Source organism: Ochotona princeps, chromosome 25, assembly GCF_030435755.1.
Source record: "Ochotona princeps isolate mOchPri1 chromosome 25, mOchPri1.hap1, whole genome shotgun sequence".
NCBI lineage: Eukaryota > Metazoa > Chordata > Mammalia > Lagomorpha > Ochotonidae > Ochotona > Ochotona princeps.
In genome coordinates, this window is record NC_080856.1 from 21088382 (window position 1) to 21115200 (window position 26819).

The 26819-nt window shown below is 42.1% G+C and overlaps 1 protein-coding gene across 3 annotated transcripts in view; it reads right to left on the bottom strand.

The window, feature by feature from the left end:
* Positions 1 to 4297: 4297 nt before the first annotated feature.
* Positions 4298 to 26819, bottom strand: part of IFT56 (intraflagellar transport 56) — a 61869-nt gene continuing 39347 nt past the window's right edge. For all 3 annotated transcript variants that reach the window (XM_058655066.1, XM_058655065.1, XM_004594371.4), the window contains 8 exons: positions 23866 to 23919; positions 22917 to 22980; positions 20131 to 20219; positions 18356 to 18439; positions 17344 to 17413; positions 15533 to 15639; positions 6682 to 6815; positions 4298 to 4723 (listed from right to left, as the gene is read on the bottom strand). In XM_058655066.1, the coding sequence (XP_058511049.1) occupies positions 4612 to 4723; positions 6682 to 6815; positions 15533 to 15639; positions 17344 to 17413; positions 18356 to 18439; positions 20131 to 20219; positions 22917 to 22980; positions 23866 to 23919 (714 nt within the window). In that variant the 3' untranslated portion in view covers positions 4298 to 4611. The remainder of the gene's footprint in view (positions 4724 to 6681; positions 6816 to 15532; positions 15640 to 17343; positions 17414 to 18355; positions 18440 to 20130; positions 20220 to 22916; positions 22981 to 23865; positions 23920 to 26819) is intronic.

The window sequence follows — 26819 nt, forward strand, 5'->3', positions numbered from 1 at the left end:
CCAGTTGTGAAGATACAATACAGTAGATATCTCTAATTCAAAATCAAAGATGGATTCACAATGAAAATATTGTATAGGGCCTGGCTTGGTGGCCTAGCAGCTAAAGTCCTCGCCTTGAACGCGCCGGGATCCCATATGGCGCCGGTTCTTTTTTTTTAAGATTTACCTCACTTTTATTACAAAGTCAGATATACTGAGAGGAGGAGAGACAGAGAGGAAGTGGAGCTGCCGGGATTAGAACCAGCGGCCATATGGGATCAAGACTAGGACCTTAGCCACTAGGCCACGCTGCCAAGCAGGCCCTGGTTCTAATCCCGGCAGCTCCACTTCCCATCCAGCTCCCTGCTTCTGGCCTGGAAAGGCAGTCGAGGGCGGCCCAATGCTTTGGGACCCTGCACCCATGTGGGAGAACCAGAAGAGGTTCCTGGTTCCCGGCTTCGGTTCGGCACAGCACCGGCCGTTGCGGTCGCTTGTGGAGTGAATCATCGGACGGAAGATCTTCCTCTCTGTCTCTCCTCCTCTCTGTATATCTGGCTTTGTAATAAAAATAAATAAATCTTTACAAAAAAAAAAAGAGCTTCAGAAACCCAGGACAGTAATAATAATAATGAAAAAATCCTGTGAAAAAAAATGGGAAAAGGAAATGAACAGACATTTTTTAAAAGAACAGATCCAAATGGCTAACAGATATATGAAAACATGCTCAGGCTCCCTTTTCATCACGGAGATACAAATGAAAACAACATTGAGGTTGCACCTAATTAACCCTAGCCCTAACCCTAATCCTAACCTTTAACTCTAACATGGCTCCAGTTGGGTTGACCTATATTCAGAACTCTACTACCGATACCTGTTGGTGTCTGTGGGGAGAAAGGCACCCTCCTTCACTGCTGGTAGGAGTGTAGGACTAGTACAATCACTATGGAAGTCAGTATGGAGAGTGCTTAGAAAACTCCAAACATACCTGCCACATGACCCAGCTATCCAGCTTCTAGGAATATACCCAAAGGAAATTAAATCTGAATGTGAGAAAGGGATCTGTAAACTTATATTTACTGCAGTACAATCTACAATAGCAAAGACATAGAAACAACCTTGACGCCCGTCCAAAGAGAAGTGGTTAAAGAAACTGTGCTACATTTATTCCATGGAATACTACTCAGCCATTAAAAAGACTGAAATTATTCAATTTGTAACCAGATGGTATCAACTAAAAACTGTTAGATGATGACCACCGACCGCCTGCCCACTGGTGGAATAATATCGGCAAATTGTTCAGAGTGGTAATGGAAGTTTTATTGGAAAATTTGCTCCTGGGCCCCCTTTGCACAGAGGGGAAGGATACCATATTGAATCTGCCACGGCAGTCTCCAGATGGGTTGTTGGGAATGGCTCATCGTTCTTAACTGGTAAAGAAGCCAGACTAGGATGTGGAGCTCTGTGTGCTGTGACACCCAGAGGCATCATGATTGGAGAGGCCTGTGTTCCTGTCGACACTGCCCTTGGTGCCAATCACCAGAACATGGTGCCTTCCCCTGTGTTTGGTGTTCAGCTCCAGGGTGTACAGTTTCTCTGGAACAAGACCACCCATGCAATGCTGCCAGGACTGTCCTTTTTTTTTTTTTTTTTAAGACTTGTTTTATTTATTTGAGTCACACACATACACAGAGAGATAGAGAGAAATCTTCCATCTGATGTTCCGCTCCCCAAATGGCACCAATGGGCTAGGAGCCAGGGACTCCGCCTGGATCTCCTATGTGGGTGCAGGGGCCCAAATGCTTGGGCCATCTGCTGCTGATTTTCCAGCCTCATTAGCAGGGAGCTGGATGGGAAGTGAGATAGAATTCCAACTCCTTGGATTTGTTCTTAACCTGGATGAGCGTTAGCACTTTGCCCAGTAGTGCATCAGTATTCCATTCTAGGTAGCTTGCAGCAGGTGCTGTGGGTGCACATGTACTTTGAGCATATTGAAGGTCCCAGACTGCTGGCAGGGCAGGGCAGGGCAGGGCAGGGCAGGGCAGGGCAGGGGAGGTCTATCAGGAGTGCCACAGGAGGCCAGGCACCAACCTGCAGTCCCTTCTCTGCCAGTCTACAAACTTCCACACAACTGTGGTTCAGCGCAGAGACAAACCTAGTATGATTCAGAAAGAACTAGAGGTCTTGTAGGGACCGTCTTGTAAATGATAACTTGTGGAGCCCAGAACATAATTTTCTTCCTTCTATCCTAGGGCTGGGTAAGAAAGGCGAACAGGCAGAAGACCCATCCACCCCGGTCATGCAATGATTACACACAAAAGTATTATGTAATAAAAATGAAATAAAAACTTTAATTAGAATATAATGCAGTGGAATAGAATAATTATTTTGAAGTACAAAAATAATTGTAAGATTTTTTTTGCCATTTGCATGTGATATATGTTGAAGATTATAATTGATGCTGTAAATTGTACATGGTACACTCCATTCTTGAGCCTAAGCCTTCCACTCTCCGATAACATATCTAAGAATAGCAGCTGTATGACATTATTATGAAATCTAGAAACCCTATCAAGACATTTCAGAAGTAGCTACCTTTAATAGCAGAATTGGATGATACTTTTTTGTTAAGCTAGTCATGTTTTTGGCTTAGAGATTAAAAAAATGTGTAAAAATTAGTCTACAATTCTGATATTTTTGGATTTTTTTTCCCCAAAAAGACAGAAACAATGTCTTTTTTTTTAAAGAGAAAATCTTGAGTGTTAAATTCAACAATAGTTTGATGAAAAGTAAATTACCATCAGTGGAAAAACTTTGCAAGTATAGGAAATTTTAAAATGATATCAATTCCCTGGAAGACAAAGTTCATTGCTGAAAGTTATTGAGGAGTTCTATCTCTCCCATGACTACACTGTCTGTTCTTTACAGTGGGGTAAGATGTACATGAATGACTACAAAAAATTGTAACAGGTTGTGCACAGAAGGGACCCACGTGGTACCTCAGATGCTGAGAACCTGTTAGAACGGACAGAACAAGAGCAACAGAGAGGAGAAACAGAGGCGCTCTGGAAATACAAGACATGACACAGCTTTCCTTCCTGGAATTTAGTTGGGCCAGTTTATTTTCATGCGTGCTCTGAACTAATGAGATCTCGATTTAAGTTAAAAGACAAGCAAGCGGGTCAGCGGCCTTAGCAGCACTCTGAGAACCCTTTGCACCCACCCAGAAAGTGCAGGCTGCCTTCCATACCACTCTTCTCTCTCGGGCTGTTCTCAGGTGCCCCTACCTCTGCTCTATACAAACTCTTCTAGTCACAGTTGGATTTGGGGGTGAGTATAATACCTAATGAAGTGCTTAAAAAATTCTTCTGACTTGTGTACCTCAGGTATTCTAGTTTTGTTTGCTTTCAGTTTTGCCTTCCACCCACCTGTCCCTCACTGGCCAGCGGTGGCTAGAAACAAAGAAGGGCTGATACACAAGAAGACATGGGTCTGCTTTCTAAAAACAGTCTGTGAAGCTAAGGGAGCTCAGTTGTGGAGCATCTTGGTGTGAGAGCTCAGACACATGGGGCAGGAGTCTTGAAACAGAGAGGCCAGGCAGTAGGAGGTCCCTCAAAGGACTCCACAAATTTTATCATTGCTTCGTATTTAAAAGCCCGTGTGTGTGTGTGTGTGTGTGTGTGTGTGTGTGTGTATAATCTTCATAGCCCCACTTGCAAAACTGATGTTTATTCAGCAAGATACACTTTAAAAATTCTAATGTGCTTTGTTATTAAAATAGGATAGGTCCTTAAAAAGATCAATGGACAATGTGTATCATGAAGACACTATGTATCAAAAAATGTTTTGCACCAGATGAGCTTAGCTTTTGATTCTCCTTTCCACAAAACTTCCTGGCGTACGCTTACAACATGGAGATGTGACTAATATGATTTGCACATTTTGTTTCCTAAATACCTTCAGAGGTACCACACAAAAATTTTTCTCAGTACTCATCTTTTTAAAAACTATGATACTCATCTTACTCCCTGTGACATGTTATTATCAACAATTATTGAAACAGGAATCCAATAGCCTGTGACATATTATACTGACAGTTTGAGCAGAGATCTCACTGCCACGCTTTGAACACATAGCTACTTAAAGACCACTCTTCTCCCAGATGTGGAGCTGTATCATAAAACCCTTCATGAAATTCCTAGTAATATGAGAGTGTGTACAGAGGTGGTTAATAGTATGATGGCAGAATGATAGTGACTGAGAATCAAATACATTTGTTATCATGGCTACGCGACAGTATTATGAAATGCTGACAACAACACAAAGTTATGCCGTTCTCTTTAAAGTCAGTAGATTGCGTAAGCATCTCTGATAGTTCTGGAAAAAAGGCACTGGGTAAGTTCACACAGTCTTATTGCTAGTAGGATTGCACAGGGGCCACAGTTTTAGACTATGATACTTTGTTCAGCCGGGAGGCTGGGTCCAGGTAAGTCAGTCAATGACCTGGCGATGTGAGGAGCAAGGAAGGAAAATGCCCATCAGACAGAGCCCTGCATCGTACAGGAAGCTTGAGAGCAATGACTTCCGCCTTTGTGGTGGGCGGAAGCAGCCGGCTGCCGGGCTCATCCCGCTGTCTCACACAGGTACCCTGTTCTCTTTGGCCCATTTCTTCATGATCCGGATGATGTACTCTACCTGGGTGTTCCCTGTGCTTCTCAGCAGGTGGAGGACTTCTCGAAGTGTCTCTCTGAGGAAAAGATTGGATAGAACAAGAGGTTGCAGGAACGGAAGAAAGTTAAACTCCTGACTGTTCTCATACTGTCCGTGCCGCAGTGCGTTTGCAGACGGCGTCGCCCACTGTGTGTTCACAAACTGTCCACAAACTGCCCAGCTTTCTGTTCTGAGAGGGGCACAGTGAGATGGGGAGTCTGCCACCTTCGCCAACCCTCTTCCTCACCAACTGACACATGCTGTTAACAGTTTTCTCCTCTCTGGGATGACTTAAATATCCCAATTTTGGTTTGGTTTGGTTTGGTTTGGTTCAGGAAATTGGGCTCAAATTTTACCTCTACTGTTAACAAGTCATTAGTTTGTGTGTCTTACATTTTTTCCACAAACAGGATTTCACTGTAAGATTTGTAAAGTTTTTTTGAATTATTTATTTTTATTGGAAAGGAAGATATACAGAGAGAGGAGAGACAGATAAAAAAAACTTCCAACTGATGATTCACTTCCCAAGCGGCCGCAATGGCAGGAGCTGAGCTGATCTGAAGCCAAGAGCCCGGAGCCTCTTCTGGGTCTCCTACACAAGGTCCTAAGGCTTTGGGCCGTCCTCGGCTGCTTTCCCAGGCCACAAGCAGGGAGCTGGATGGGAAACGGAACAGCCGGCACATGAACCAGCGCTCCTGTGGGATCCCAGTGCATGCAAGGAGAAGACTTTAGCCACAAGGCTATCATGCCAGGCCCAACATTTGTAAAATTTTACAAAGCTAAAAGAATCAGTGATTTCTTTAAGGAAAGTCACACATTAATAAATATGGATTAAAGTAGCATTCAGGATTAAGAATTGGCAAAAGCCCAACATTTGTGTTTTTAAGTAATTTAACGTTAATGAAAACGAATGTTTATATTTTAAATAATACCTACTGAACTCCCCTATGGCTGTATAAATCTATAGGTGACTGCCAAAGAATCCATTTTCCTAAGAATCTCCTCATAGTTTTAATTCTTCCGGGATAGGTAACCTCTTTCACCTAACCAAATGGAACTTAAGCAGAGGACAAGGCAGAAAGTAATTTTTTGGTGTATTCTTACAAAATGATCTCACTTATTATTAAATCACCAATAACAAATATATTTCATGAAATTAGTTTTAGAATACTGAATTTAGGGACCAGGATTATTGCATAGCAGGTAACGCTGCTGCCTCTGATACATCATCCCACATGGGCGATGGGCCAGCTCCTGTTAACGCACCTAGGAAGCCAGCAGAAGAGGGCCCTAGCATGTGGGCCCTGTCATCCATACGGGAGCCCTTCATGAAGCCCCTGGCTTTAGCCTGACCCAGCCCGGGCCATTGCGGTCACCTGGGGAGTGAACCAGTTCCACTGTATGGAAGATATCTCTTTCTGGCGCTTTCTCTGTAGCTCTGGTTTTCAAAATAAATAGATCAATCTTAAAAAAAAAAAAAAGAATAGTGAATTTAGTTATAAGTGTTTCGATTTTTTATTTCAAAAGCAGCTATCAGCCACGTAATGCTCTGTTATCTAATGTGTTAGTATTTCCTGGAAGATGAAGAGGCAGAGGGAAAAAAATCATCAACCACATCCACTCTATTCTTAATTTTTCTGAGGCTTAAACGAAGACATAAGAAAAAGCCAATAGGCAAAGAAGACAAAAGAAAGACCAGACTTTCTTATGCAAATGGGTATTCATTTGGATTCAAATATGTATCTTGCTGCTACATTAGAGATCTGTAAAATATACTTACTATAAAAAACCATGACGAGAATAATTTGATGCCATGAGAGGAAACATTTGTATAGGAAAATGCTCAGAGAGAAATAGCAAACACCTCAGTGTTTTCATCAGTCTCCAACATCAATACGATTTGGGGTTTTCAGATGACAGTACACCAGGCCACAAAATCCTGGCGGCCACAAGGCAACAAGGAAGAGGGGCAGAATCCCCCAACTGTTTACTTACTTGGGTTCTCTCTTAGCTAAGATCATCTGGAAAATGCCCACACAGGCACCCCTTTTGCCTTCCCAATATTCAGGGTTGGGGTCCAGCCTCTCGAGGACATCAAAGGCTTTGGCTGAATAGTAAAACTGGCCCATCTGGACAAAAGAAAGTGAAACCAAACATAAATACAACATAAAACAGAGCCATATGAAATAAGTGCATGGGCAATGACAATACTTTCAGCTAGCAAATTAGCTACATTTCAATTCTTTTTTTTTTCTTTTAAAGATTTATTTATTTTCATTACAAAGTCAGGCATACAGAGAGGAGGAGAGACAGACAGGAAGATCTTCCGTCCAATGATTCACTCCCCAAGTGAGCCGCAACGGCCGGTGCTGTGCCGATCCAATGCTGGGAACCAGGAACCTCTCCCAGATCTCCCACACGGGTGCAGGAACCCAAAGCACTGGGCCATCCTCGACTGCTTTCCCAGACCACAAGCAGGGAGCTGGATGGGAAGTGGAGCTGCCGGGATTAGAACCGGCGCCCATATGGGATCCCAAGGCGTTCAAGGTGAGGAGTTTAGCTGCTAGGCCACGCCGCCGGGCCCCATTTCAATTCTTAATTAAAATAACAAGAAGGAAACCAAAGTATGGCTACATATGCTGAGCTTAAATTAGCTTACCTTCATTCATTTTTCAATAATGCAACATTTTTTTTCTGCACATGGTCACGTTATGCTGTCATTAATAGATTCATCATTTTTTTCCCTAATTATATCCTAATCGTGAAGATAAACTGATAGCCACGATTTCAACTGAGTATTTTTCTTAAAGATTTATTTACTTTGAGAGGCAGGTTTGCAGAAAGAGAAGGAAAGAGACACAAAGATCTCCCATCCACTGGTTCACCCCCAAAATGTCACAATAGCCAGAGCTAAACCCATCTGAAGCCAGGAGCTCCTTCCATGGCTCCTTCATGGGTGCAGGAGCCCAGGGACTTGATCCATTCTCTGTTGCTTTCCCAGGCCATAGGAGAGCAGGATTGGAAGCGCGGTAGCTGGGACATGAGCCGGCAGCCATTTGGGATGCTGGCATTACAGATGAAGGATCAGCCTAAGCCACCACACAGGCCTCTCAAACCTCCCTTGGACCTTCTGTTTTAGAGGATCACTGTCATTTATCCTATGCTAATCTGATCGTGTTCAACTCAACAGTGGTTTTCTCTGATCTTCCTAAATTACTAGAATGCCTATGTGTATACTACTACTACTGTCAACACTGTTCTTCACAAAATTTAACTAACTTTGACAGACACCATCCCCAAATAGACCATACTTTCTGTGGTCCTAAAACCACACTGAATACCACTAAGTTTTCTTGAGATGCGTTTTCTTAACTGGCAATCATACGTATACTGTTAAGCCCAAACAATGCTGACAACCTCTCTTCGGTGGTGTTTAGTAGCTTCTCTAGTCTATTAAATGTTTTCTAAGCTTTTGACAATTTCCTTAAGACCTCTACTGCATTCTTAGCTTTATTTTACACTTTGCAAGAAAAACAGCTTTTCTGCTTTCAGTTACAATTACATTCATGCGTGTCAATGCTGTGGTGTCATAAGCTAAGTCTCCGGCTGTGGTGCTGGCATCCCATGTGGGCACTGATTAGAGTCCTGACTGCTCCACTTTCTATCTAGTTTTCTGATAATGTGCCTGGGGAAAACAGCAGAGGATGGCAAAAATCCTTGGGCCCCTCCACTCATGTGGGAGACTTGGAAGAACCTCCAGGCTCCTGGTTGCAGATCAGCCTAGTTCTGGCCCTTTTGACTATCTGGCAAGTGAACCAGTAGATGGAAGATCTCTCTGTCTCTCATTCACTCTCTGTAAATTTGTCCTTCAAATAAATATAAAAACAACCTTAAAAAAAACTCCACTTGTCCTTTCCTTTTTTTTTTTGCTTATCTCACAGGTAGAAGTATCTTTATTTTCAAGGTTAATCATTCTTCCTATAGTTCTATAATTTCTTCTTATTGTTAAGTAATGCACATGCATTCATCTGGAAGCACAAAAAACCACGGATAGCTAGAACCATCCTGAAGAACAGGAAGTTAGCAGGGGGAATCACAGTTCCGGACCTCTGGACATACTATAGGGCAGTGGTTATCAAAACAGCGTGGTACTGGCACAAAGATAGAGAGGAAGATCAATGGAGCAGAATAGAAACACCAGAAGGAAACCCACACAGACACAGCCAAATAATCTGACAAAAAGACAAACGACAATCCAGGCAAATGGGAAGGTCTGTTCAATAAATGCTGTTGGGACAACTGGTTAATAGCCTGCAGAAACAAAAAAATAGATCCACATCTCTCACCATACACTAAGATCAGATCTAAATGGATAACAGATCTAAACCTACATCCAGAAACCTTCAAACTTTTGGAAGAAAATGTTGGAAACACACTGCAACACTTAGGGGTAGGCCCTCACTTCCTAAAAGACTCCAAATGCAGTAGAAATCAAGACCAAAATAAACAATTGGGACCTCATCAAACTAAGAAGCTTCTGTACAGCTAGAGAAACAATCAACAAAGTAAAAAGGCAACCCACAGAATGGGAGAAGATCTTCGCACACGACATAGGTGATAGAGGGCTGATCTCCAGAATATACAAAGAGCTACAAAACAACCAAAATGTCAAAACAAACAAGCCACTCAAGAAATGGGCACGGGAAATGGGCAGACACTTCACAAAGGAACAAACCAAAATGGCAAATAAACATATGAAAAAATGCTCAAGTTCCCTGGCAATAAGGGAAATCCAAATTAAAACATCAATGAGGTACCACCTAACGCCAGTAAGACTGGCCCACATGAATAAAAGCACCAACAACACTTGTTGGCGAGGTTGCGGGGAAAAGGGATCCCTACTCCACTGCTGGTGGGGCTGCATACTGGTACAGCCTCTACGGAAATCAGTATGGAGAATATTCAAACAACTCAAATTCAACATACCGTATGATCCAGCAATAGCACTCCTAGGAATATATCCAGAACAATTTTTTTTTTAAAGATTTATTCTATTTTTATTACAAAGTCAGATATACTGAGAGGAGAGATAGAGAGGAAATGGAGCTGCCGGGATTAGAACCAGCAGCCATATGGGATCAAGGCGAGCACCTTAGCCACTAGGCCATGCTGCCGAGCCCCAGAACAATTGTTTTATGAGAAACCAACATGCACTCCTATGCTCATAGCAGCACAATCAGTAATTGCAAAAACATGGAAGCAACCAAAATGCCCATCAGCAGACGACTGGATAAGAAAGCTATGGTTCATCTACTCCATGGAATACTACTCAGCTATTAAAAAAAAACAAAATGCAGTTCTTTGTGGCCAAATGGGCCAAACTGGAAACCATAATGCTAAGGGAAATGAGCCAATCCCAAAAGATTAAATACCACATGTTTGCCTTAATTTAAGATGATATGATGTTATGTATAACATGTTATGTTTTGAATGTTATATGTTGTGTATAAACTAAAATTGAAATGTCAATGAGGTGGTCACAGAAGGTGGCTGGGAACTCGCATTTACTTTTAACATATTGGTTACTCATTACTATGTCAATTAATTCCATAATGATGTAAATTTTTGCTGATGGTATGTTGGAGCTTTCAATTGACTGGGATACTCTGCTGGCTCTGTCATCAGACCAGAGAGGGTATACCTAAGAAGCTGTTGAACTTGACTGGACAATAAGATGCTGGACTCTATGTCTGGTATACGCTTGCAATGGGGGAATCTCAACTGAACTTGAGCTGTGGTTATGCAACAAGGTGGAGGAATCCACCATGGTGGGAGGGTATGGGGAGGGGGGGAGAACCCAAGTATCTATGTAACTGTGTCACATAATACAATGTAATTAATGAAGTTAAATAATAAATAATTAAAAAAAAGTAATGCACATGCAGAATGGTACATGAAACATACTGTGCAGCTTAATTGTACATGTAGTATGAATAGAAGGGTGCCCCCCACCCAGGTCCAGACACCAAGAGCAAAACAAAAGTTGCCTATGTGTCCTTTCCAGGTCACAACCCCTCGTTTCCCACCTAGCGGTTACAACTGCTCCGACTCTTAGGGTTGTACGTTCCTTGACATTCTCTATCATTTTATCTTCCATGTATACTTGCATCTTCCAACAACAACTGAGTTTTGCCTCACAGAGCTTTATCTCTATGAATAATGTAAATTTTTTTTTTATGTCTTGCATCTATGACTCAAAACTGTCTATATAGTTCCAAATGTTTCTTTTTTAAAACCTTTCTATTTTGAAATAGTTACGTGAGGGTGGGAGAGGTGACACAGCAGGTTAAGCCGTCAGCTGGCTGGCTGAACATGTACTGGGATGCCTGTGATGGAGTCCTGCCTCTGCTTCTGATTCAGCTTCCTACTACTGTGCTTCCAAGTACCTGGGACCCAGCGACCCACACAGCAGATTCCAGTGAAATCTCTGGCTCCAATCTCTCTGTCACTCTGCCTTTCAAATATTATCCTAAAAAACGGGAAATTATAGGGCCTGGCATGGTAGCCTACCAGCTAAAATCCTCGCCTTGCACTCGCTGATATCCCATATGGGTGCTGGTTCTAAAACCTGCAACCCGCTTCCCATCCAGCTCCCTGCTTGTGACCTAGGAAAGCAGCCGAGGACGGCCCAGAGCCTTGGGACCCTGCACCCACGTGGGAGATTCAGAAGAAACTCCGGGCTCCTGGCTTTGGATTGGCTCAGCTCTAGCCATTGTGGCCACTTGGGGAGTGAATCATCAGTCGGAAGATCTTTGTCTCTGTCTCTCCTCCTATATCTTCCTTTCCAATAAAAATAAATAAATCTTTAAAAAGAAAGGAACATTATAGATCCATAGGAAGTTAAAAAGAGGCCAGGGGCTCTGTGTGTCTCTCTGTTTCCCTCAGTGGTAACAAGTTGTGAAATTACAAGACACCACCACAATATCCAAACCAGAAAACTGACATTAGCACTGTTTGGGCTTATGAGTCCTGGCATCTCATCATAGATGTGGATTCGCAGAACCATTACTGCCACCAAGATACATAGCTACTCCACTGCCACCAAGATTCTCCTGCCCCCCTTCCATCGTTACATGCACGCCTCTCTGCTTGTCATCTCTAACTTCCAGCAATCACTAATGTGTTCTCTAACTCCATCATTTTGCCAATTCAAGAATGTTTCATGTGTGAAATCAAACAGTACATAGCCTTTTGAAATTGGCTTTTTTTTCACTTAGCATAATGTCCTTGTTATTCCTTTGGTTATATAAACCAATGGTTTGGGCCCGGCGGCGTGGTCTAGCAGCTAAAGTCCTATCCTTGAATGCACCGGGATCCCATATGGGCGCCGGTTCTAATCCTGGCAGCTCCACTTCCCATCCAGCTCCCTGCTTGTGGCCTGGGAAAGCAGTTGAGGACGGCCCAATGCATTGGGACCCTGCACCTGCGTGGGAGACCTGGAAGAGGTTCCTGGTTCCCAGCACTGGATCGGCGCATACTGGCCCGTTGTGGCTCACTTGGGGAGTGAAACATCGGATGGAAGATCTTCCCCTAGGTCTCTCCTCCTCTCTGTATATCTGGCTTTCCAATAATAATAAAAATCTTTAAAAAAAAAAATAAACCAATGGTTTGCTGCTGTACAGTTACCTTACAGAGGCAGGAGGGATGCCCCTCTAAGATTTCACTTGGCTGTCAAGACTGATGATGCCACTCACATACAAAGACTGCATGAAAGGTTCTCTACTTCCCTAACCGAGGTCTCTAGAGAGCAGGCGTGGCTCGACCACTGACTGATTAGGAGTGGGGCAAAGGTCTGGAGCCTGTGTGGTTTGAATCACCTGATGGTGCCAAGGACACAGGGCCGAGCTTTTGTGGCATTTTGTCCAGATGTGGGATACAAAGAGAGGAGCCAGAATGAGGCTCAATCACATCAGATGGTGTCAGACTAACAGCTGTACAAGGCCATGCCAAACCAGTTGCTTTATTCACCTATTGAAGCTTTATTGCTAGTTTGAGGTCATCACAGACAAAAACTGCCATAAATTTTCTGCATTAAAATTTGTGCTATTGGGCCTGGTGCAATGGCCTAGCGGCTGAAGTCCTCGCTTTGAACATGCCGGGATCCCATATGGGCACTGGTTCTAATCCCGGCAGCTCCACTTCCCATTGAGCTCCCTGCTTGTGGCTTGAGAAAGCAGTTGAGGACGGCCCAATGCCTTGGGGCCCTGCACCCACCTGGGAGACCTGGAAGAAGTTCCTGGCTCCTGGCTTCAGATCGGCACAGCACCGGCCGTTGCGGCTCACTTGGGGAGCAAACCATCAGACGGAAGATCTTCCTCTCTGTCTCTCCTCCTCTCTGTATATCTGACTTTGCCATAAAAATTAATAAATCTTAAAAAAAATTGTGCTATGTAACAGTTGTGTATTTGGATACAGGTTTTCATTTCTCTAATACAAAAAGAATGTAACTGTTGGGGCATAAAGTAAGTGTGTGATATTTGTATCTTTTATTTTAAAAGAAAAAGATCTGTCTACTGACACCTTCAAGCTGAAATCCCAAACTCTGTTTTCACAGTTTTCTTCTTATCTTCAATACCACAACTGTTAAAGATGTGTCTATCTTTACACCTGCAGCATGTGTGTCCTAACTTGACTAAGAGAGAGAGAGAAAATCTTCCATTTGTTGGTTCACTTTCCCAGTTGGCCACAGCAGAGCCAGGAATAACATGTGGGTTTCCCATGTGGGTTGCAAGGTTCCGAGGGCTTGGGCCATCATCCACTGTATTCCCAGGCAAATCAGCAGGGAGCTGGATTGCGAGTGAAGCAGCTGAGACCCAAACCACTATGATATGTGAGGGCGATGTTACAGGTGGCAGCCTAACTTGTTGCATCCCCATGCTCACCCTAAAGAGAGGTCTTTCACTTTCACTCGTTTTGGCCTTTAACTTTGTTGTTCCACACTGCTCCTCATCGTATTTACTTGTTACTATTACTCTCTTCTTACTTGGCTGCTGCTACTGCTCTTACTGTTACCACTACTAACTTGCTAACACCCAACATTCCATCTCTCATCTTGATCTCTCACAGGAGTATTTAAGCTTCTTGCTTAATAATTTCCTATTCTCTGTACTGGGAGCCCCAAAGACACTTCAGATCTGATACCGTTAAAACTGAAACAATTTCCTGTCATTTAATGTTTTATTTCCCTCTCCCTCCTGACTTAGCATCACTGCCATTCATCAAAGTTATGTTTAAATTACTGTTTTCTAGTTTCTCATGTCTTAAAATGTTTTCCATTGATGATAATTAAATGAAGATAAATATATAGATGATTCACCATAAAATAAACAAATCCTGATGAATTTAGCCCCAGATTCTCTTTATCTGACATTCCTACCTTTAGACAAGATGAGATATTTCAAAAATAGAACATTATACAATATGAGGCTAATTAAAAAACGCTTTTAATCTATAGGATAAAACCCCAAGTTACTGCCTAATTTCTGCCATTTCAGCTCCATATAAAAATGTGTGTCCATGCGTACATATCCACCCATCCTTCCATCCATCCATCCATTCACTCAGCCACAGCCACAGCCACACACACACACACACACACACACTTCTTTTTTTTTTTTTTAAGATTTATTTATTTTTATTGGAAAGGCAGATATACAGAGAGGAGGAGAGACAGAGAGGAAGATCTTCCGTATGCTGATTTACTCCCCAAGTGGCCGCAATGGCTGGAGCTGAGCCAATCCGAAGCCAGGAGCCCGGAGCTTCTTTCATGTCTCCCATGTGGGTGCAGGGTCCTAAGGTTTTGGGCCATCTTCGACTGTCCTACTAGGCCACAAGCAGGGAGCTCAATGGGAAACAGCTGGATTAGAACCAGCACCCATATAGGATCCCGGTATATTCAAGGCTATGACTTTAGGTGCTATGCCATTGCACCGGGCCCTCACAGCAGTTCTTTACTGAATCTGATTCCATTTGCATTCTCTTTTTCTGTTTCTTTGTCTTTGCTATCTACCACTTACATTTTAGTATTCTTCAAGGATTGGATTACAACTCAGCTCCCTTGCTGTTTCTCAGTTTCAATTCCTACTTAGAAGTGTTATTTTGGGTCAGCATGGTGACCTAACAGGCAAATCCTCTACTTGCATGTACTGACATCCCGTAAGGGCTTTATTTTGTGTTCTGCCTGCTCCACATCTGATCTAGCTTGCTGTTTATGGCTTGGGAAAGCAGTGGAATATGATCCAAGGTTGGGCCCCTGCACTTACATGGGAGAGCTGGAAGAAGCTCCTGGCTCTCAGCTCCAGATCAGCTCAGGTCTGGCTGTTGTGGCCATTTAGGGAGTGAACCAGTAGATAGAAGATTTTGCTTTCTCTGTTTCTTCCTCTCACTCTAACTCTGCCTTTCAAGTAAAAATAAATACATCTTAAAAAGTTGACAAGAATTCCCAACATGCATTTCTAGTTTTCAGGAGATATGTTTCTTGAGTTTGAAATCAAGTTTCCAAATACTGGAGATTCCAACTCCACTTAGACGATACCTAAAGAACCGTAACTTCTGGGAATCTAAAACTTCCTCTTTCAATCATGATTTAATGCATACATAAAACTGAAATGCTGCCTATCTCTGAGTTCAGCCCATTCATAAAAAGGATGGCATTTGTAAGATTACAAGTCAAATTCTTTCAACCACTAGCCATTCAGTTTCTAGGACACTTTCTCTATTGTTGAGTCAGGGCAGCAATATGACAGTGACCTTCTTCAATTTCCCTTTCGGTCCTACTTAGACTCACCTTGTAGCAGTCATTAGCAATCAGCTGTAAGATACTGAAGGATTCACTAGAAGTTTCCATCTTGAGATAAAGTTCCCAGGCTAGTCTTGGTTTCTTATTCATGATATCTATAAAAGGAAACAAAGATGCATTATTTTTAAGTGTATAAAACAACTTCTTTTTTTAAGGTCAATTTATTTATTTCAAAGAGTTATAAAGAGTGAGGGAGCAACACACAGACTCTTTTATCCCCTGATTCACTCTCCAGATGGCTGCAAGGGTCAGGACTGGCCCAGGCCAAAGCCAGGACTCGGCAGCTTCATCTGGCTATCTAACATTGGTAACAGAAATTCACACACTTGGGCCATCTTTTGCTGCTTTCCCAGGCCATCAGCAGAGAGCTGGAAGGGAAGTGGAGCAGCCGGGACATGAACTGGTGCCCATAGAGGATGCTGGTGCCACAGAGGCTTAACCTATCAGTGCTAGTCCCTAGACTGCCTTTTACAAGGAACGTTTACAAAGTTGGCATTAAAGTGATCCCCTATCAGAGCTCTACCATATTTAACATTACTTTTTTAAAGATTTACTTATTTTTATTGGAAAGGTAGATTTGCAGAGGGAAATGAGACAGAGAGAAAGATCTTCTATCCGCTGGTTCATTCCCAAATGGCTGCAACAGCTGGAGCTGAGCCAATCCTAAGCCAGGAACCAGGAGCTTATTCCAGGTCTCCCACACAGGTGCAGGATCCCAAAGCACTGGGCTGTCCTCGACTGCTTTCCCAGGCCACAAGCAGAGAGCTGGAAGGGAAATGAAGCAGCTGGGACATGAACGGGGCCCACAGTGGTTCCTGGTGGTTGCGAGGATTTAGCCATTGAACCTTCATGCTGGGCCCTCTACCATATTGAAAATATCTAAATTAGCATTCATATACTTATGTCTTTTAGATTAAGTTGACTTCCAGGAGTTTCCACTTTATCTGTTTAAAAGAGGATATCTATCCTTCATTCAACCTTACTTTTAGTTCAGCCTTACTTAGAATATTTGACTGAAAATTTTCCTGGAACTACAAGTTCACAACCTGCAAGGGTGGGTACTTGGCATGGCAGTTAGGAAGCTGCTTGGCATGCCCATATCCTGTATCTAAGCCCGGAGTTCCAGTCCTCTCTCCGCTGCTTGATTCAGCTTCCTGCTGATGTACACCCTGTGCTGACGCGAGTGTTGGCTCAAGTGCTTGGGTGTTTGTCACTCAAGTGGAACACCTGAAAAGAGATTCAGGCCCCTGGCTCCAGCCTGGACTAATTCCCCATCAGTTAAGGACATTTGTGGATAAAATATCTTTTTCTGTTTCTGCCTCTTTACCTTTCTGCCCACTCTCCTTTAAAAAAAAAAATAGAAAAGCCTAGTAAAAAAAGAAAAAGAAGTGAGTGCATGAGGAAGAGATAATTGGTTAGGAGATACACCAAAACAAATTATTTTGACATGTTAAAACTAGTTAGACCTAAAGAGATAAAATAAGTGTAACAATAGTATCTTACAAAGTATAAACTGAGACTCTAGAAAACTGAATAGGCTAAAGAAAAACCATGAAATATTTCAGGACTGTAAGTGCTAGGTCAATGTGGAAAGGTAAAACTAATAATAAGTTTACAGCACCATTTACATGGCAATTTTTACTGAATAGCACGAAAACCCTTAATTTCAGTGTTTTCTGATTTTCAGAGGGTAAAATATCCAATGAGATTAAAAAAAAAAATGCTCAAGATAATTTCCAGATTATGCGACCAAGAAGAAAAAAGGGATTCCTCTTGTAACGGGAAAAGGTGAGACTCACAGCACCGAGCTAGCCAACTGAGGTAAATGTAATCGTTTTTCATCTTCTCACTCTGGATGAGGAGGAAGACCTGTGAGGGAGGGAGAGCACAGCAGTGAGTGTGCGCACGGCTCCAGGAAGGCGCACCCACCGGCAGCTCGCCTTGGCTGATGATCACCGCAGCGTGAGAGGACCTGCAACTCCACAGCTTGCTAAGAAAGATGAAGGACAAAGAGAAGGCGATTCTAACTTACTTACCTCAGTAACGGATACTATAAGCTGACAGAAAGTTGGTAATGGTATAGAATATTTGGACAGAATAATCAATAGTAGGATGTATGCTTTTTTTTGAATACACACACCTTGACACAAGTTGATGAGGCAGGTCTCACTCAATGTTAAACGGCTGGTGTCACACAGAGCACACCCAGGTCCACAATACAAAAGGTTAAGAAATCAATTCAAGTCAAAATAAATCTTAAAAAAAAAAAAAAACACAAACCAAAAATCTTGAAAGGGATAGCACACACAATTGAAATCTGGAATGAGTTTTAAATAAGTCACAGGTCATAGAAGAAATCATAATGGGAATTAGAAAATAAGTAGAATTTGAATAACAAGTTGAATAATTCGTTGACTAAAACACATTGTTGAAATGCTCATTTTGAATAATTCAGATAAATCAATCTACTGAGTCTGAAATAAGAACAGCAGTTCCCCGTGGGAGAAGGAAATCCTAGGGATAGGATACCATTATTTCATGACCCAGTACTGATTACGTGGGTATATTCATTTTTTAAATATCCATCAGGCTGCACCTAGGCTATACTTTCATAAAATTTATCAAAAAGCAAAACCATTAGGATGGTTATTAAAATCTTCATACATTTTCACCTTTTACTTTTTAATATAACCTAAAAACAAAAGAATCTGTAATAATTTTTTCCTCTTGACTTTTTTTTTTTTTTAGTGAGAAACAATGAAGGAGTTTGTAGACAGGCTCATGGAAACACCTTCTCAAGCAGGTACCCACCTCTTCACCTTCACTGGTATTGCCTGTGGCAGCTTTGGCTTGTGCATAATTGAAGTTAAAGATGTCATCATTATAGAAATAGCTCTGAAAGACATCCCAAGAAGAGGGCACATTGAGCACTAACACATAAAATATCAAATCGTCAGTTATAACATGGAAACACCACGATTTTTTCTTTAAATATTTAAGAAGAGCACTGGGCTCACCTCCGCAAGCAGCATATGCAGAGAATGGCAGGTGTGTGAGCAGTGCCCAACCCCATGATCAACCCTTACCAGCTGGCACTTTCTTCAGGTTACTTCACGGCAGCTATCCCACTGGCTTGGAACCGTGCTGTATACTACCCTCCTAGCCACATTGCTCAACTGAGACCAAGTCCTTGCTGGACAGCCCAGGGTACTCCCTCATCCATTCCAAAATATGCCTGGTGCTATCCGTCCAGGCACTCCTAGAACACCATTTAGTACCATGACACCAGCTTCTTCACAGGGCCCGCGAGTCGCGTCCACACAGCGTATTGCTATAACAAGAACACACACAACAGGCTCACGTCCTGCAGCTGCTCTGTTCCACAGTACAAACATGCCAACATGCTGCAGGCACTAGCAACATCTGAGTGCGCAGCCACAGGTTACCACGCAGCAGCCTGCTGTGCATGTATAAAGTCAGGAAGCTTTGACTGCTTCCATGTTGGCATGTGCTCCCCGTCTACAGCAAGAGCAAATGTTGGGTGAACGGCCCTTCTTATTCAAGCCTGCACCCCACTCTTGCTAGTAAACTAATCGGTATGTTGGAGATCAGTAACTCAGAGCTGCTTCACACGCTGAAGTCCCCAAGTCTCTCTGTTCCAGAGTGATGAAGTCGTAGCTGTCCTGCAGGCACACCACGCTGAAGCGACTGCCCAGAAACAGTGAACAGTGCCACTGGTGCCCAGAACTGATTAGGCACCACAAAAAGAAACTCATATTCCACTGAAGAAAAATATCCAAACACTGAAAAACTTAGATATTATGAGAAAAAGCATTGCAAAACACAAAATAAAGAACAAAAAAGGAAAAGAAATTTTGAACCTTATGTACCGAGCAAATGCCAGGTCTAGCTAGCACAATGCTAAAACTAGATTTTTTTTATTGATTTAAAAATAACAAAAAAACCCCTCACAAAATAGTAAAATATAAATAAAAAACAAATGAATATTTTATTGACTCTGGTAAAAGAATTTTCAGCAAGTACAAACATGAAACCATTCCTTTCTATAATTTTGTAATTTTTTACTGTGGAATAGCTCAGAAGGTTAGCTCTATTTAAGGAACTGGGCGAGAAAACGTAATTTGGATGATAAAACTCTTGCTTTAATAAAAATTCTTTAAACAGTGAAGAAACAAGATTTTTTTTACTTAATAGGCAGGATGACAGGGAGCAAGAGCTAGAGAAGAGGTCTTCTATCTACTGATTCATTCCCCAGATGGCCACAATGGCGGGGCTAGGCCAGCGTCAAGCTTGGATCTCTCAAGCGCGTGGCAGGGCCCCAAGCCCTTGGGTCATCTTCCACTGCTTTCTGAGTTGCATTATCAGGGAGCTGGATTGGAAGTAGAGTAGTTGGGACTTGAACCAGCACTATATGGAACACAACCTCAGCGCTGACCCCCCACAATATCACCTTAAGGAACCAGCCATTAATGCCATCACAGAAAGAGGTCCATTTCTAAGAATATCCTACACTCTCTAACACATTACATTGGACATTTTATATATACAAACAATTCTATGCTGACCTTAAATGAGTTGAGGTAAATCAAGACATCATCAAACTGCTTAAGCAGGAAGAAACAGGAAGCCATACATTGTCTGCCTGGGATGGTATCTGAAATGGAAAGGGGAAAGAAAGTATGTATATTTGTGAAAATTTAAAAATACCCCACTTCAGCTGAAATTTGAGCTACTTTAAAATCTAAAAGTAGGGATGCACTTCAAGACTTCTTTCGAAGTTCTGGGCCGGTAAAGCCTCAGGCAGGTGGAGGTCCCAACAGTGGAGAATGGCCACCATTCTCTTTCGGGTTAACTGCTAGAAAACGAACATATGCTATACAGGAACACTGGTGGGGTAACCCCTCCCCCTCAAAATGAACATATGCTATACAGGAACACTGGTGGGGTAACCCCTCCCCCTCAAAAAAGCAATTTTTTCCAGAGCTTAGATTCTCTCATCCCAGTCCAACTTCCAACGTCAAATGGAGAAACAATTTGTGATTGACACATCTGATTTGGATCCTATTTGAGGTACAGAGGATTAGCATGACCCCCAACCACAGCACTAATCACCATGTAATACACATATAATCTATTTATGCATTATATTTCTTTTTTTTTTTTTTAGATTTATTTTATTTCCATTACAAAGTCAGATATACTGGAGGAGAGATAGAGAGGAAGTGGAGCTGCCGGGATCAGAACCAGCGGCCATATGGGATCAAGGCAAGGACCTTAGCCACTAGGCGACGCCGCCAAGCCCTATGCATTATACTTCTAATCTGTTTGCTCCATGAGATTGTAAACTCCAACAGGGCAGGGAGTTGTGTTAGCTTTCTCTGTTGATGTATCCTTTCAATACGTTTTTGTTGTACGAAAGAACAAAATGGAGAAAAATATTATTCAAGAAATAGTATTTGTGAAACATTTGTGAATATCCAGGCAGGGGTGTTGAAATATTTAACAATCTATTCAGTATGAATACTGTCAATCAGAATAAAAGCTAGCTATTTACAAATGATACAGGTGGTTATCTAAGTTCACATAGGCTAACAACCTTTTTCATAGCACAGCCCCTTCTTGCACTGAATACTGACTGATACTTTTAGAAGAAAAATGAAGCCATAAGGCACTAGTAAGTAGTATATGCAAATATTATTTAACTACAGTGGTTAGGAAAGCACTTCCTAAGACTAATACATTAATGAAATCACATATGGACATCCTATATGGACACCAATTCATTTTCCCACTGCTCTACTTTCAATCCAGCTCCCTGCTTACGGCCTGGGAAAGCAGTGGAGGGTGGCTGGGTCCTTAGGCCTCTGCATCCATGTGAGAGATAGGCTCTTGATCCTGGGTTCAGATTGGCTCAACTCCGGCTGTTGCAGCCAACTGGGGAGTGAAAGAGTGGCTGGAACATCTTTCTAACTGTACCTTTCAAATAATATAAATAAATAAATATACTTAAGTATTATTTTAATATTTAAAATTTTATGAGTTTTTTTCAGACAAGTAGAAGGACACACAGTGGGGAGAGAGAGAACTGATCTGAGAGGTCATTCCCCGAATGCTTGCAGTGGCCAGGGCTGAGAGGAGGGCTAGAGTCTGCAGCCAGGAGCCCAGAGCATGTCTCCTATATGGGAATCCCGAATCCAACTGTTGGGTCATCATCGCTGACTCCCAAGGTCTGTATTAGCAGGAAGCTGGAATCAGGAATGGAGCATCTGACATAACAGGATATGGGCATCCACTGGTATTTTGAGCACTAAGCCAAACGCCAGCTCCTAAGTTCACTTTTATTTATTTATTCATTTTTAGATATATTTATTCATTTATTAATTTTTAGATTTACTTTCTATTTTCATTGCAAAGTCAGATATACAGAGAGGAGGAGAGACAGAGAGAAAGATCTTCTGCCCGATGATTCACTCCCCAAGTGACCGCAACAGCCGGTGCTGCACCAATCCTAAGCCAGGAACCGGGAACTTCTTCTAGGTCTCCCACACGGGTGCAGAGTCCCAAAGCTTTGAGCCGTCCTCGACTGCTTTCCCAGTCCACAAGCAGGGAGCTGGATGGGAAATGCGGGTGCTGGGATCTTTTTTTTTTAAAGATTTATTTATTTTCATTACAAAGTCAGATATACAGAGAGGAGGAAAGACAGAGAGGAAGATCTTCCATCCACTGATTCACTCCCCAAGTGGCAGCAACGGCCGGTGGTGTGCCAATCTGAAGCCAGGATCCAGGAACTTCTTCTAGGCCTCTCACACCTGTGCAGAGTCCCAAGGCATTGGGCCATCCTCAACTGCTTTCCCAGGCCACAAGCAGGGAGCTGGATGGGAAGTGGAGCTGCCGGGATTAGAACCAGCGCCCATATGGGATCCCGGCGCATTCAAGGCGAGGACTTTAGCCGCTAGGCCATTGCGCCGGGCCCCCAGTATTTTATTTTATATGGTAAAATATAGCACAGGCAAAATATAAAGGCTAATGACTTACTGGAAAAGTATTGCAATGTGACAAAAGGTAATCATATAAAGAGCTTCTGAAAAATCAATTAAACCTAACTTTTCATGTCTAAACCTGATTTAAAGATTTAAAACTCTCATTAATCAAAAAGTAAATTTAGTCTCTTTAAAAAAAAATTTCACCTACTTTTTGAGGTATTGAGGAATGCTAATTTCAATTTTCTCTGATTCTGACCCACTTCTGATGCAAAACCTAACTGACCAAGCTTAAACAAATAATCAAACTTCCTTCATTAACATATGCCCAAGTCCAATCACAAGTCAGTAAGCACAGGTTTCAGACATACCACATTCACTAGCTGATCCTCCGACCAACTGGAAGAACTGCTGGGCAATTTTCAAATGATCCCTCTGAAAAGCAAAATACAACAGATAGAGAGGACCGTGGTCAAAGTGTTGGTTTGTATTACACTTTATGATTTTGCATTTTTCAGGACTTCACATACATCCTAATTTAAATCTTGTCCCAAACAGTATTGATTCTCATTAGCATAAGCAACTGGAATAACCCGAAGCTAAATTTTGCAGGGCCCATACAAAAACATAAAAAGAAAAAACTCCAAACTTTAACTTGTCTCTTTATTAAACGAATGCATTCATTTACTCAATTCATTCAATAATTATTTATTACTTTTTAAGCAAATATTAGACCTTGCAGAAGAGCTATAAAAATAACAAGGAATAGTAATCAAGCTTACTTATTCAATAAATAATACATATATAAGGCACTGTGCAGTGAGCTAGAAATAAAAAGATTTATTTACATTTATTTATATCTTGCTTTGCTCCCCAGAAAGCCCAACATGCTATAATAAAGGTGAATAAAGGCTTAATTTTAGACGATGTTTTGCTGCTTAGAGAAAGCTTTCCTAGTGAGATAATTTACCTCACTCTACAGGCATCAGAGCGATAATTCAGAAATATTCAGCATTTTAAAAAAGTCACTGAGAGTAAGAATGAATGTGAGCAGTGATTTTTCTTTGGTTTGTACTGTTTAAAAAAAGGATCTTTTTTTTTTTTAGTATTAAAGGATTTTTAAAAATTCCTCTGAATAACAGAATGATTTTTCCATTGAAGTCTATATTGGGCAGATATGGAGAAATTAAAGAAACTTGAGAAGAGCCTACTGGTAAGCTTATTACTGGCTGCATTTATGTATTCATTTTGGTCTTTTCCATGTAACTACAACTTTGTAAATTATAGATTTCATACTTAAACCAAGGATTTCATACTTACTGAACCCATTTCCTGGCCAAGGGCTGCATTGACCACTCCTTTAAGGATATATTCCTAGAGACACAAACATTAACTAATTTAAGAAAAAATGCAGAATCATGTCTTTCAAGTCATTCCTTTCATCTACTCAATAGTTTTAGACATATTCTCAAGTCACCCAGAATCAGTCTTCTCTCTCTTCTACTCCAGGAGTGAATGAAGAAAACGAGCAGAGAATTGGGAAATTCTCACTGTTAGGCAGGAAAAACTCATGGAAGAGCCAAGAAATGTTTTGTTTTACTTCAATTCAAAGGAATTACAAGCTAATAATAACATTTATATTATCATCTTATCCACCACAGTTTCTCTGTGACTACATCACATACATTATTGTCCCTTTCCAATGTAATAATTTTATTAGTGATTATGCCCTAAAAAAAAAAAGGCTGGGTAAGTCCTCTGGTTTCCATTCATAAGGCATTTTTTCCTTCAGGAATGCTAGGGCCTCATCTGTATGCTTTTTGTCAGACTTGGTTTGAATCTATAGATACCCTCCTCAGAAGTTTTGTCATTTCATCCCCTTCTTTGAGCCCTAATATCCTAAAACTAGCAATATTGACAAAGTGTCTGAGAAAAAAATAGAACACTGCCTGTAAGGTTACTTAAAGAGATACAAGATAAAGAGTATTCAAACAGCTGAACAAAAATTTCAAAATCAGTGTAAGACATTGATGAGAAATTCACGGAGATATAAGATAGAAATATTAGACATAAACAGCTCAATATATCAAGTAAAGAAAATGAAAAATCTTCAACAAGAGACTAGATCATGCAGAATAAAGGCTAACTAGAAACAGGAGTTTTGAAAAATTTGTCAGACAAAGACAAAAGAAAAAAAATTTAAGACATGAAGACAGTTTCTGAGACATTTGGAATATTATCAAATGACCTAATATATAAGTACTGTGAATTCCTGAAGGAATGGGAAAAAAAAGAATGGTTTAGGAAAGTTATTCAATTAAGCAATAGCAGAATACTTCACTAATCTGTAGAAAGATACGGACATCCTAACATAAGACACTCATACAGCTCCCAAATGCACATGATCAGAGAACTTGGGAAATCAATTTTTCCAAAGTAAAATGTAAGGGTAGGTACAGTAGTGCAAGCATCCACCTGTTAGCGCCAGCATCTCATATGTGAACCAGTTTATGTCCTGGCTGCTCTACTTTCAATTCAGCTCCCTGCCTATGGCCTGGAAAGACAGCAGAGAATGGCCCAAGTCCTTAAACCCTGGACCACGTGGGAGACTGGGAGGAGGGTCCTGGCTTCCAGCTTCCGATCAGCTCAGCTCTGGACGTTGCAGCCATCTGGGGAAAAATGGCCAGAGCTGAGTTGATTTGAAGCCAGGAGCAAGGAGCTTCTTCCAGGTCTTCAAGATGGGTGCAAGATCCCAAGGCTTTAAGTCATCCTTTTCTGCTTTCCTGGACTACAAGCAGGAAGCTGGATGGGAAGCAGAGCAGCTGACACATGAACCAGTACCTATACAGGATCCTGGCACATACAAGGCGAGGACTCCAGTCACTAGGCTACACACTGGGTCCAATAATTTTTTTTAAAGAGTAAAATATAAGGAGAGAATGCTAAAATTTGCCAAAGAAAGCACCAGCTCATTTTTTTAAAAAAAAATTTAAAAAGAGAAAAGAAACTCCCATCAGATTAACAGCAACATAGTCAACAAAAGCCCTGCAGACCAGGAGAGGATGGACAGATATAATAGGTTTTGGGGAAAAAAACAGGAAACAAAACCAAACACACTTCCAACCCGGAAGACATCATCCAGTGAAGCTCTCACAGATAAATGCAGGTGAAGCAAAGAGCTTCCAAAACAAGCAAACATTGAAAGAATTCATGGTGATCCTTCCTTAAAGAAACAGAGAAGAAATCAGCATCACAAAGAAAGTAAAGGTAGGAAACCCACTAGTAGAGAACAAAGGAAACCCACATGCTTAGGACTCACCCACATGCTTAGGATCAGGGAAGATGGTGGGGGTGGCTGTACAGCCCCAGGCCACCATGCTGGTGTGGTGTGCTAGTGGACCTGACTTGGGGACTCATACATATGCTTGAGTTCCAGGTGGGTGGAGGGGCAGGACTGGGTCTGGGGAACCATGCATGTGTTGAGTCCTGGGTGAATGGTCAGGGCTCCAGGCCAGTACATCACCCTGCCAGAAGACCAGGTTGGGGAACCCATGTGTTCACAGGAGTAGGGGCTATAGACTGAACAGGAAAGGGGGTATAAGATGTGTGGGAAGGGGGCCCACTGAGGGACTACGTTGTACATGAGGGAGCCATATCTGGGGCAGATTCTGAGGGGGATATGTGAGCTCACCCCTGTGGGATTGCAATATTTGCTCAAGAGCTGGGGATGGTGATGGACAAAGTTAGGCATGACCATGGAACTTACCAACACTCATGGGTACTGGGGTTCAGAACAGGCCAGTATGGTCCAGACTGCAGCACCTGCAGGCACACCCAAGAGTTGGGTGTGGAACAGGCTGGGCCACAATATATACCAGCACACAAAAGCCAAGATTGAGGCATAAACTATGCTGGGTAAGGGCCTACCACCTGCTGGTACATGTGAATCTGGGTCTGGGAGTGGGCCTGGTGGGGGAACTTAGGGAACTTCCCTGTGGTCCACAGTCCTTGCTGGTGAGCACGTGAGTCAAGGCTGGGTATTCGTCAGGCAGGGCAAGGCTTCTCTACTTGTTGGCAAGTTTGTGGGCTGGACTGGGCAGGACCAGGCCAAATACTAGCACACTGGCATATGCAGCAGCCAGGATGGGATATAGGTAATGTTGCATTAGGCTACTGTACCTCCTGTTTTGCAGCAAAGCCAGGGATGGGGACAGGTTGAGGAGAACTAGACTGCAGTACATGTCAGCGAAAGTTGGGACTGAGCGTATGCTGGG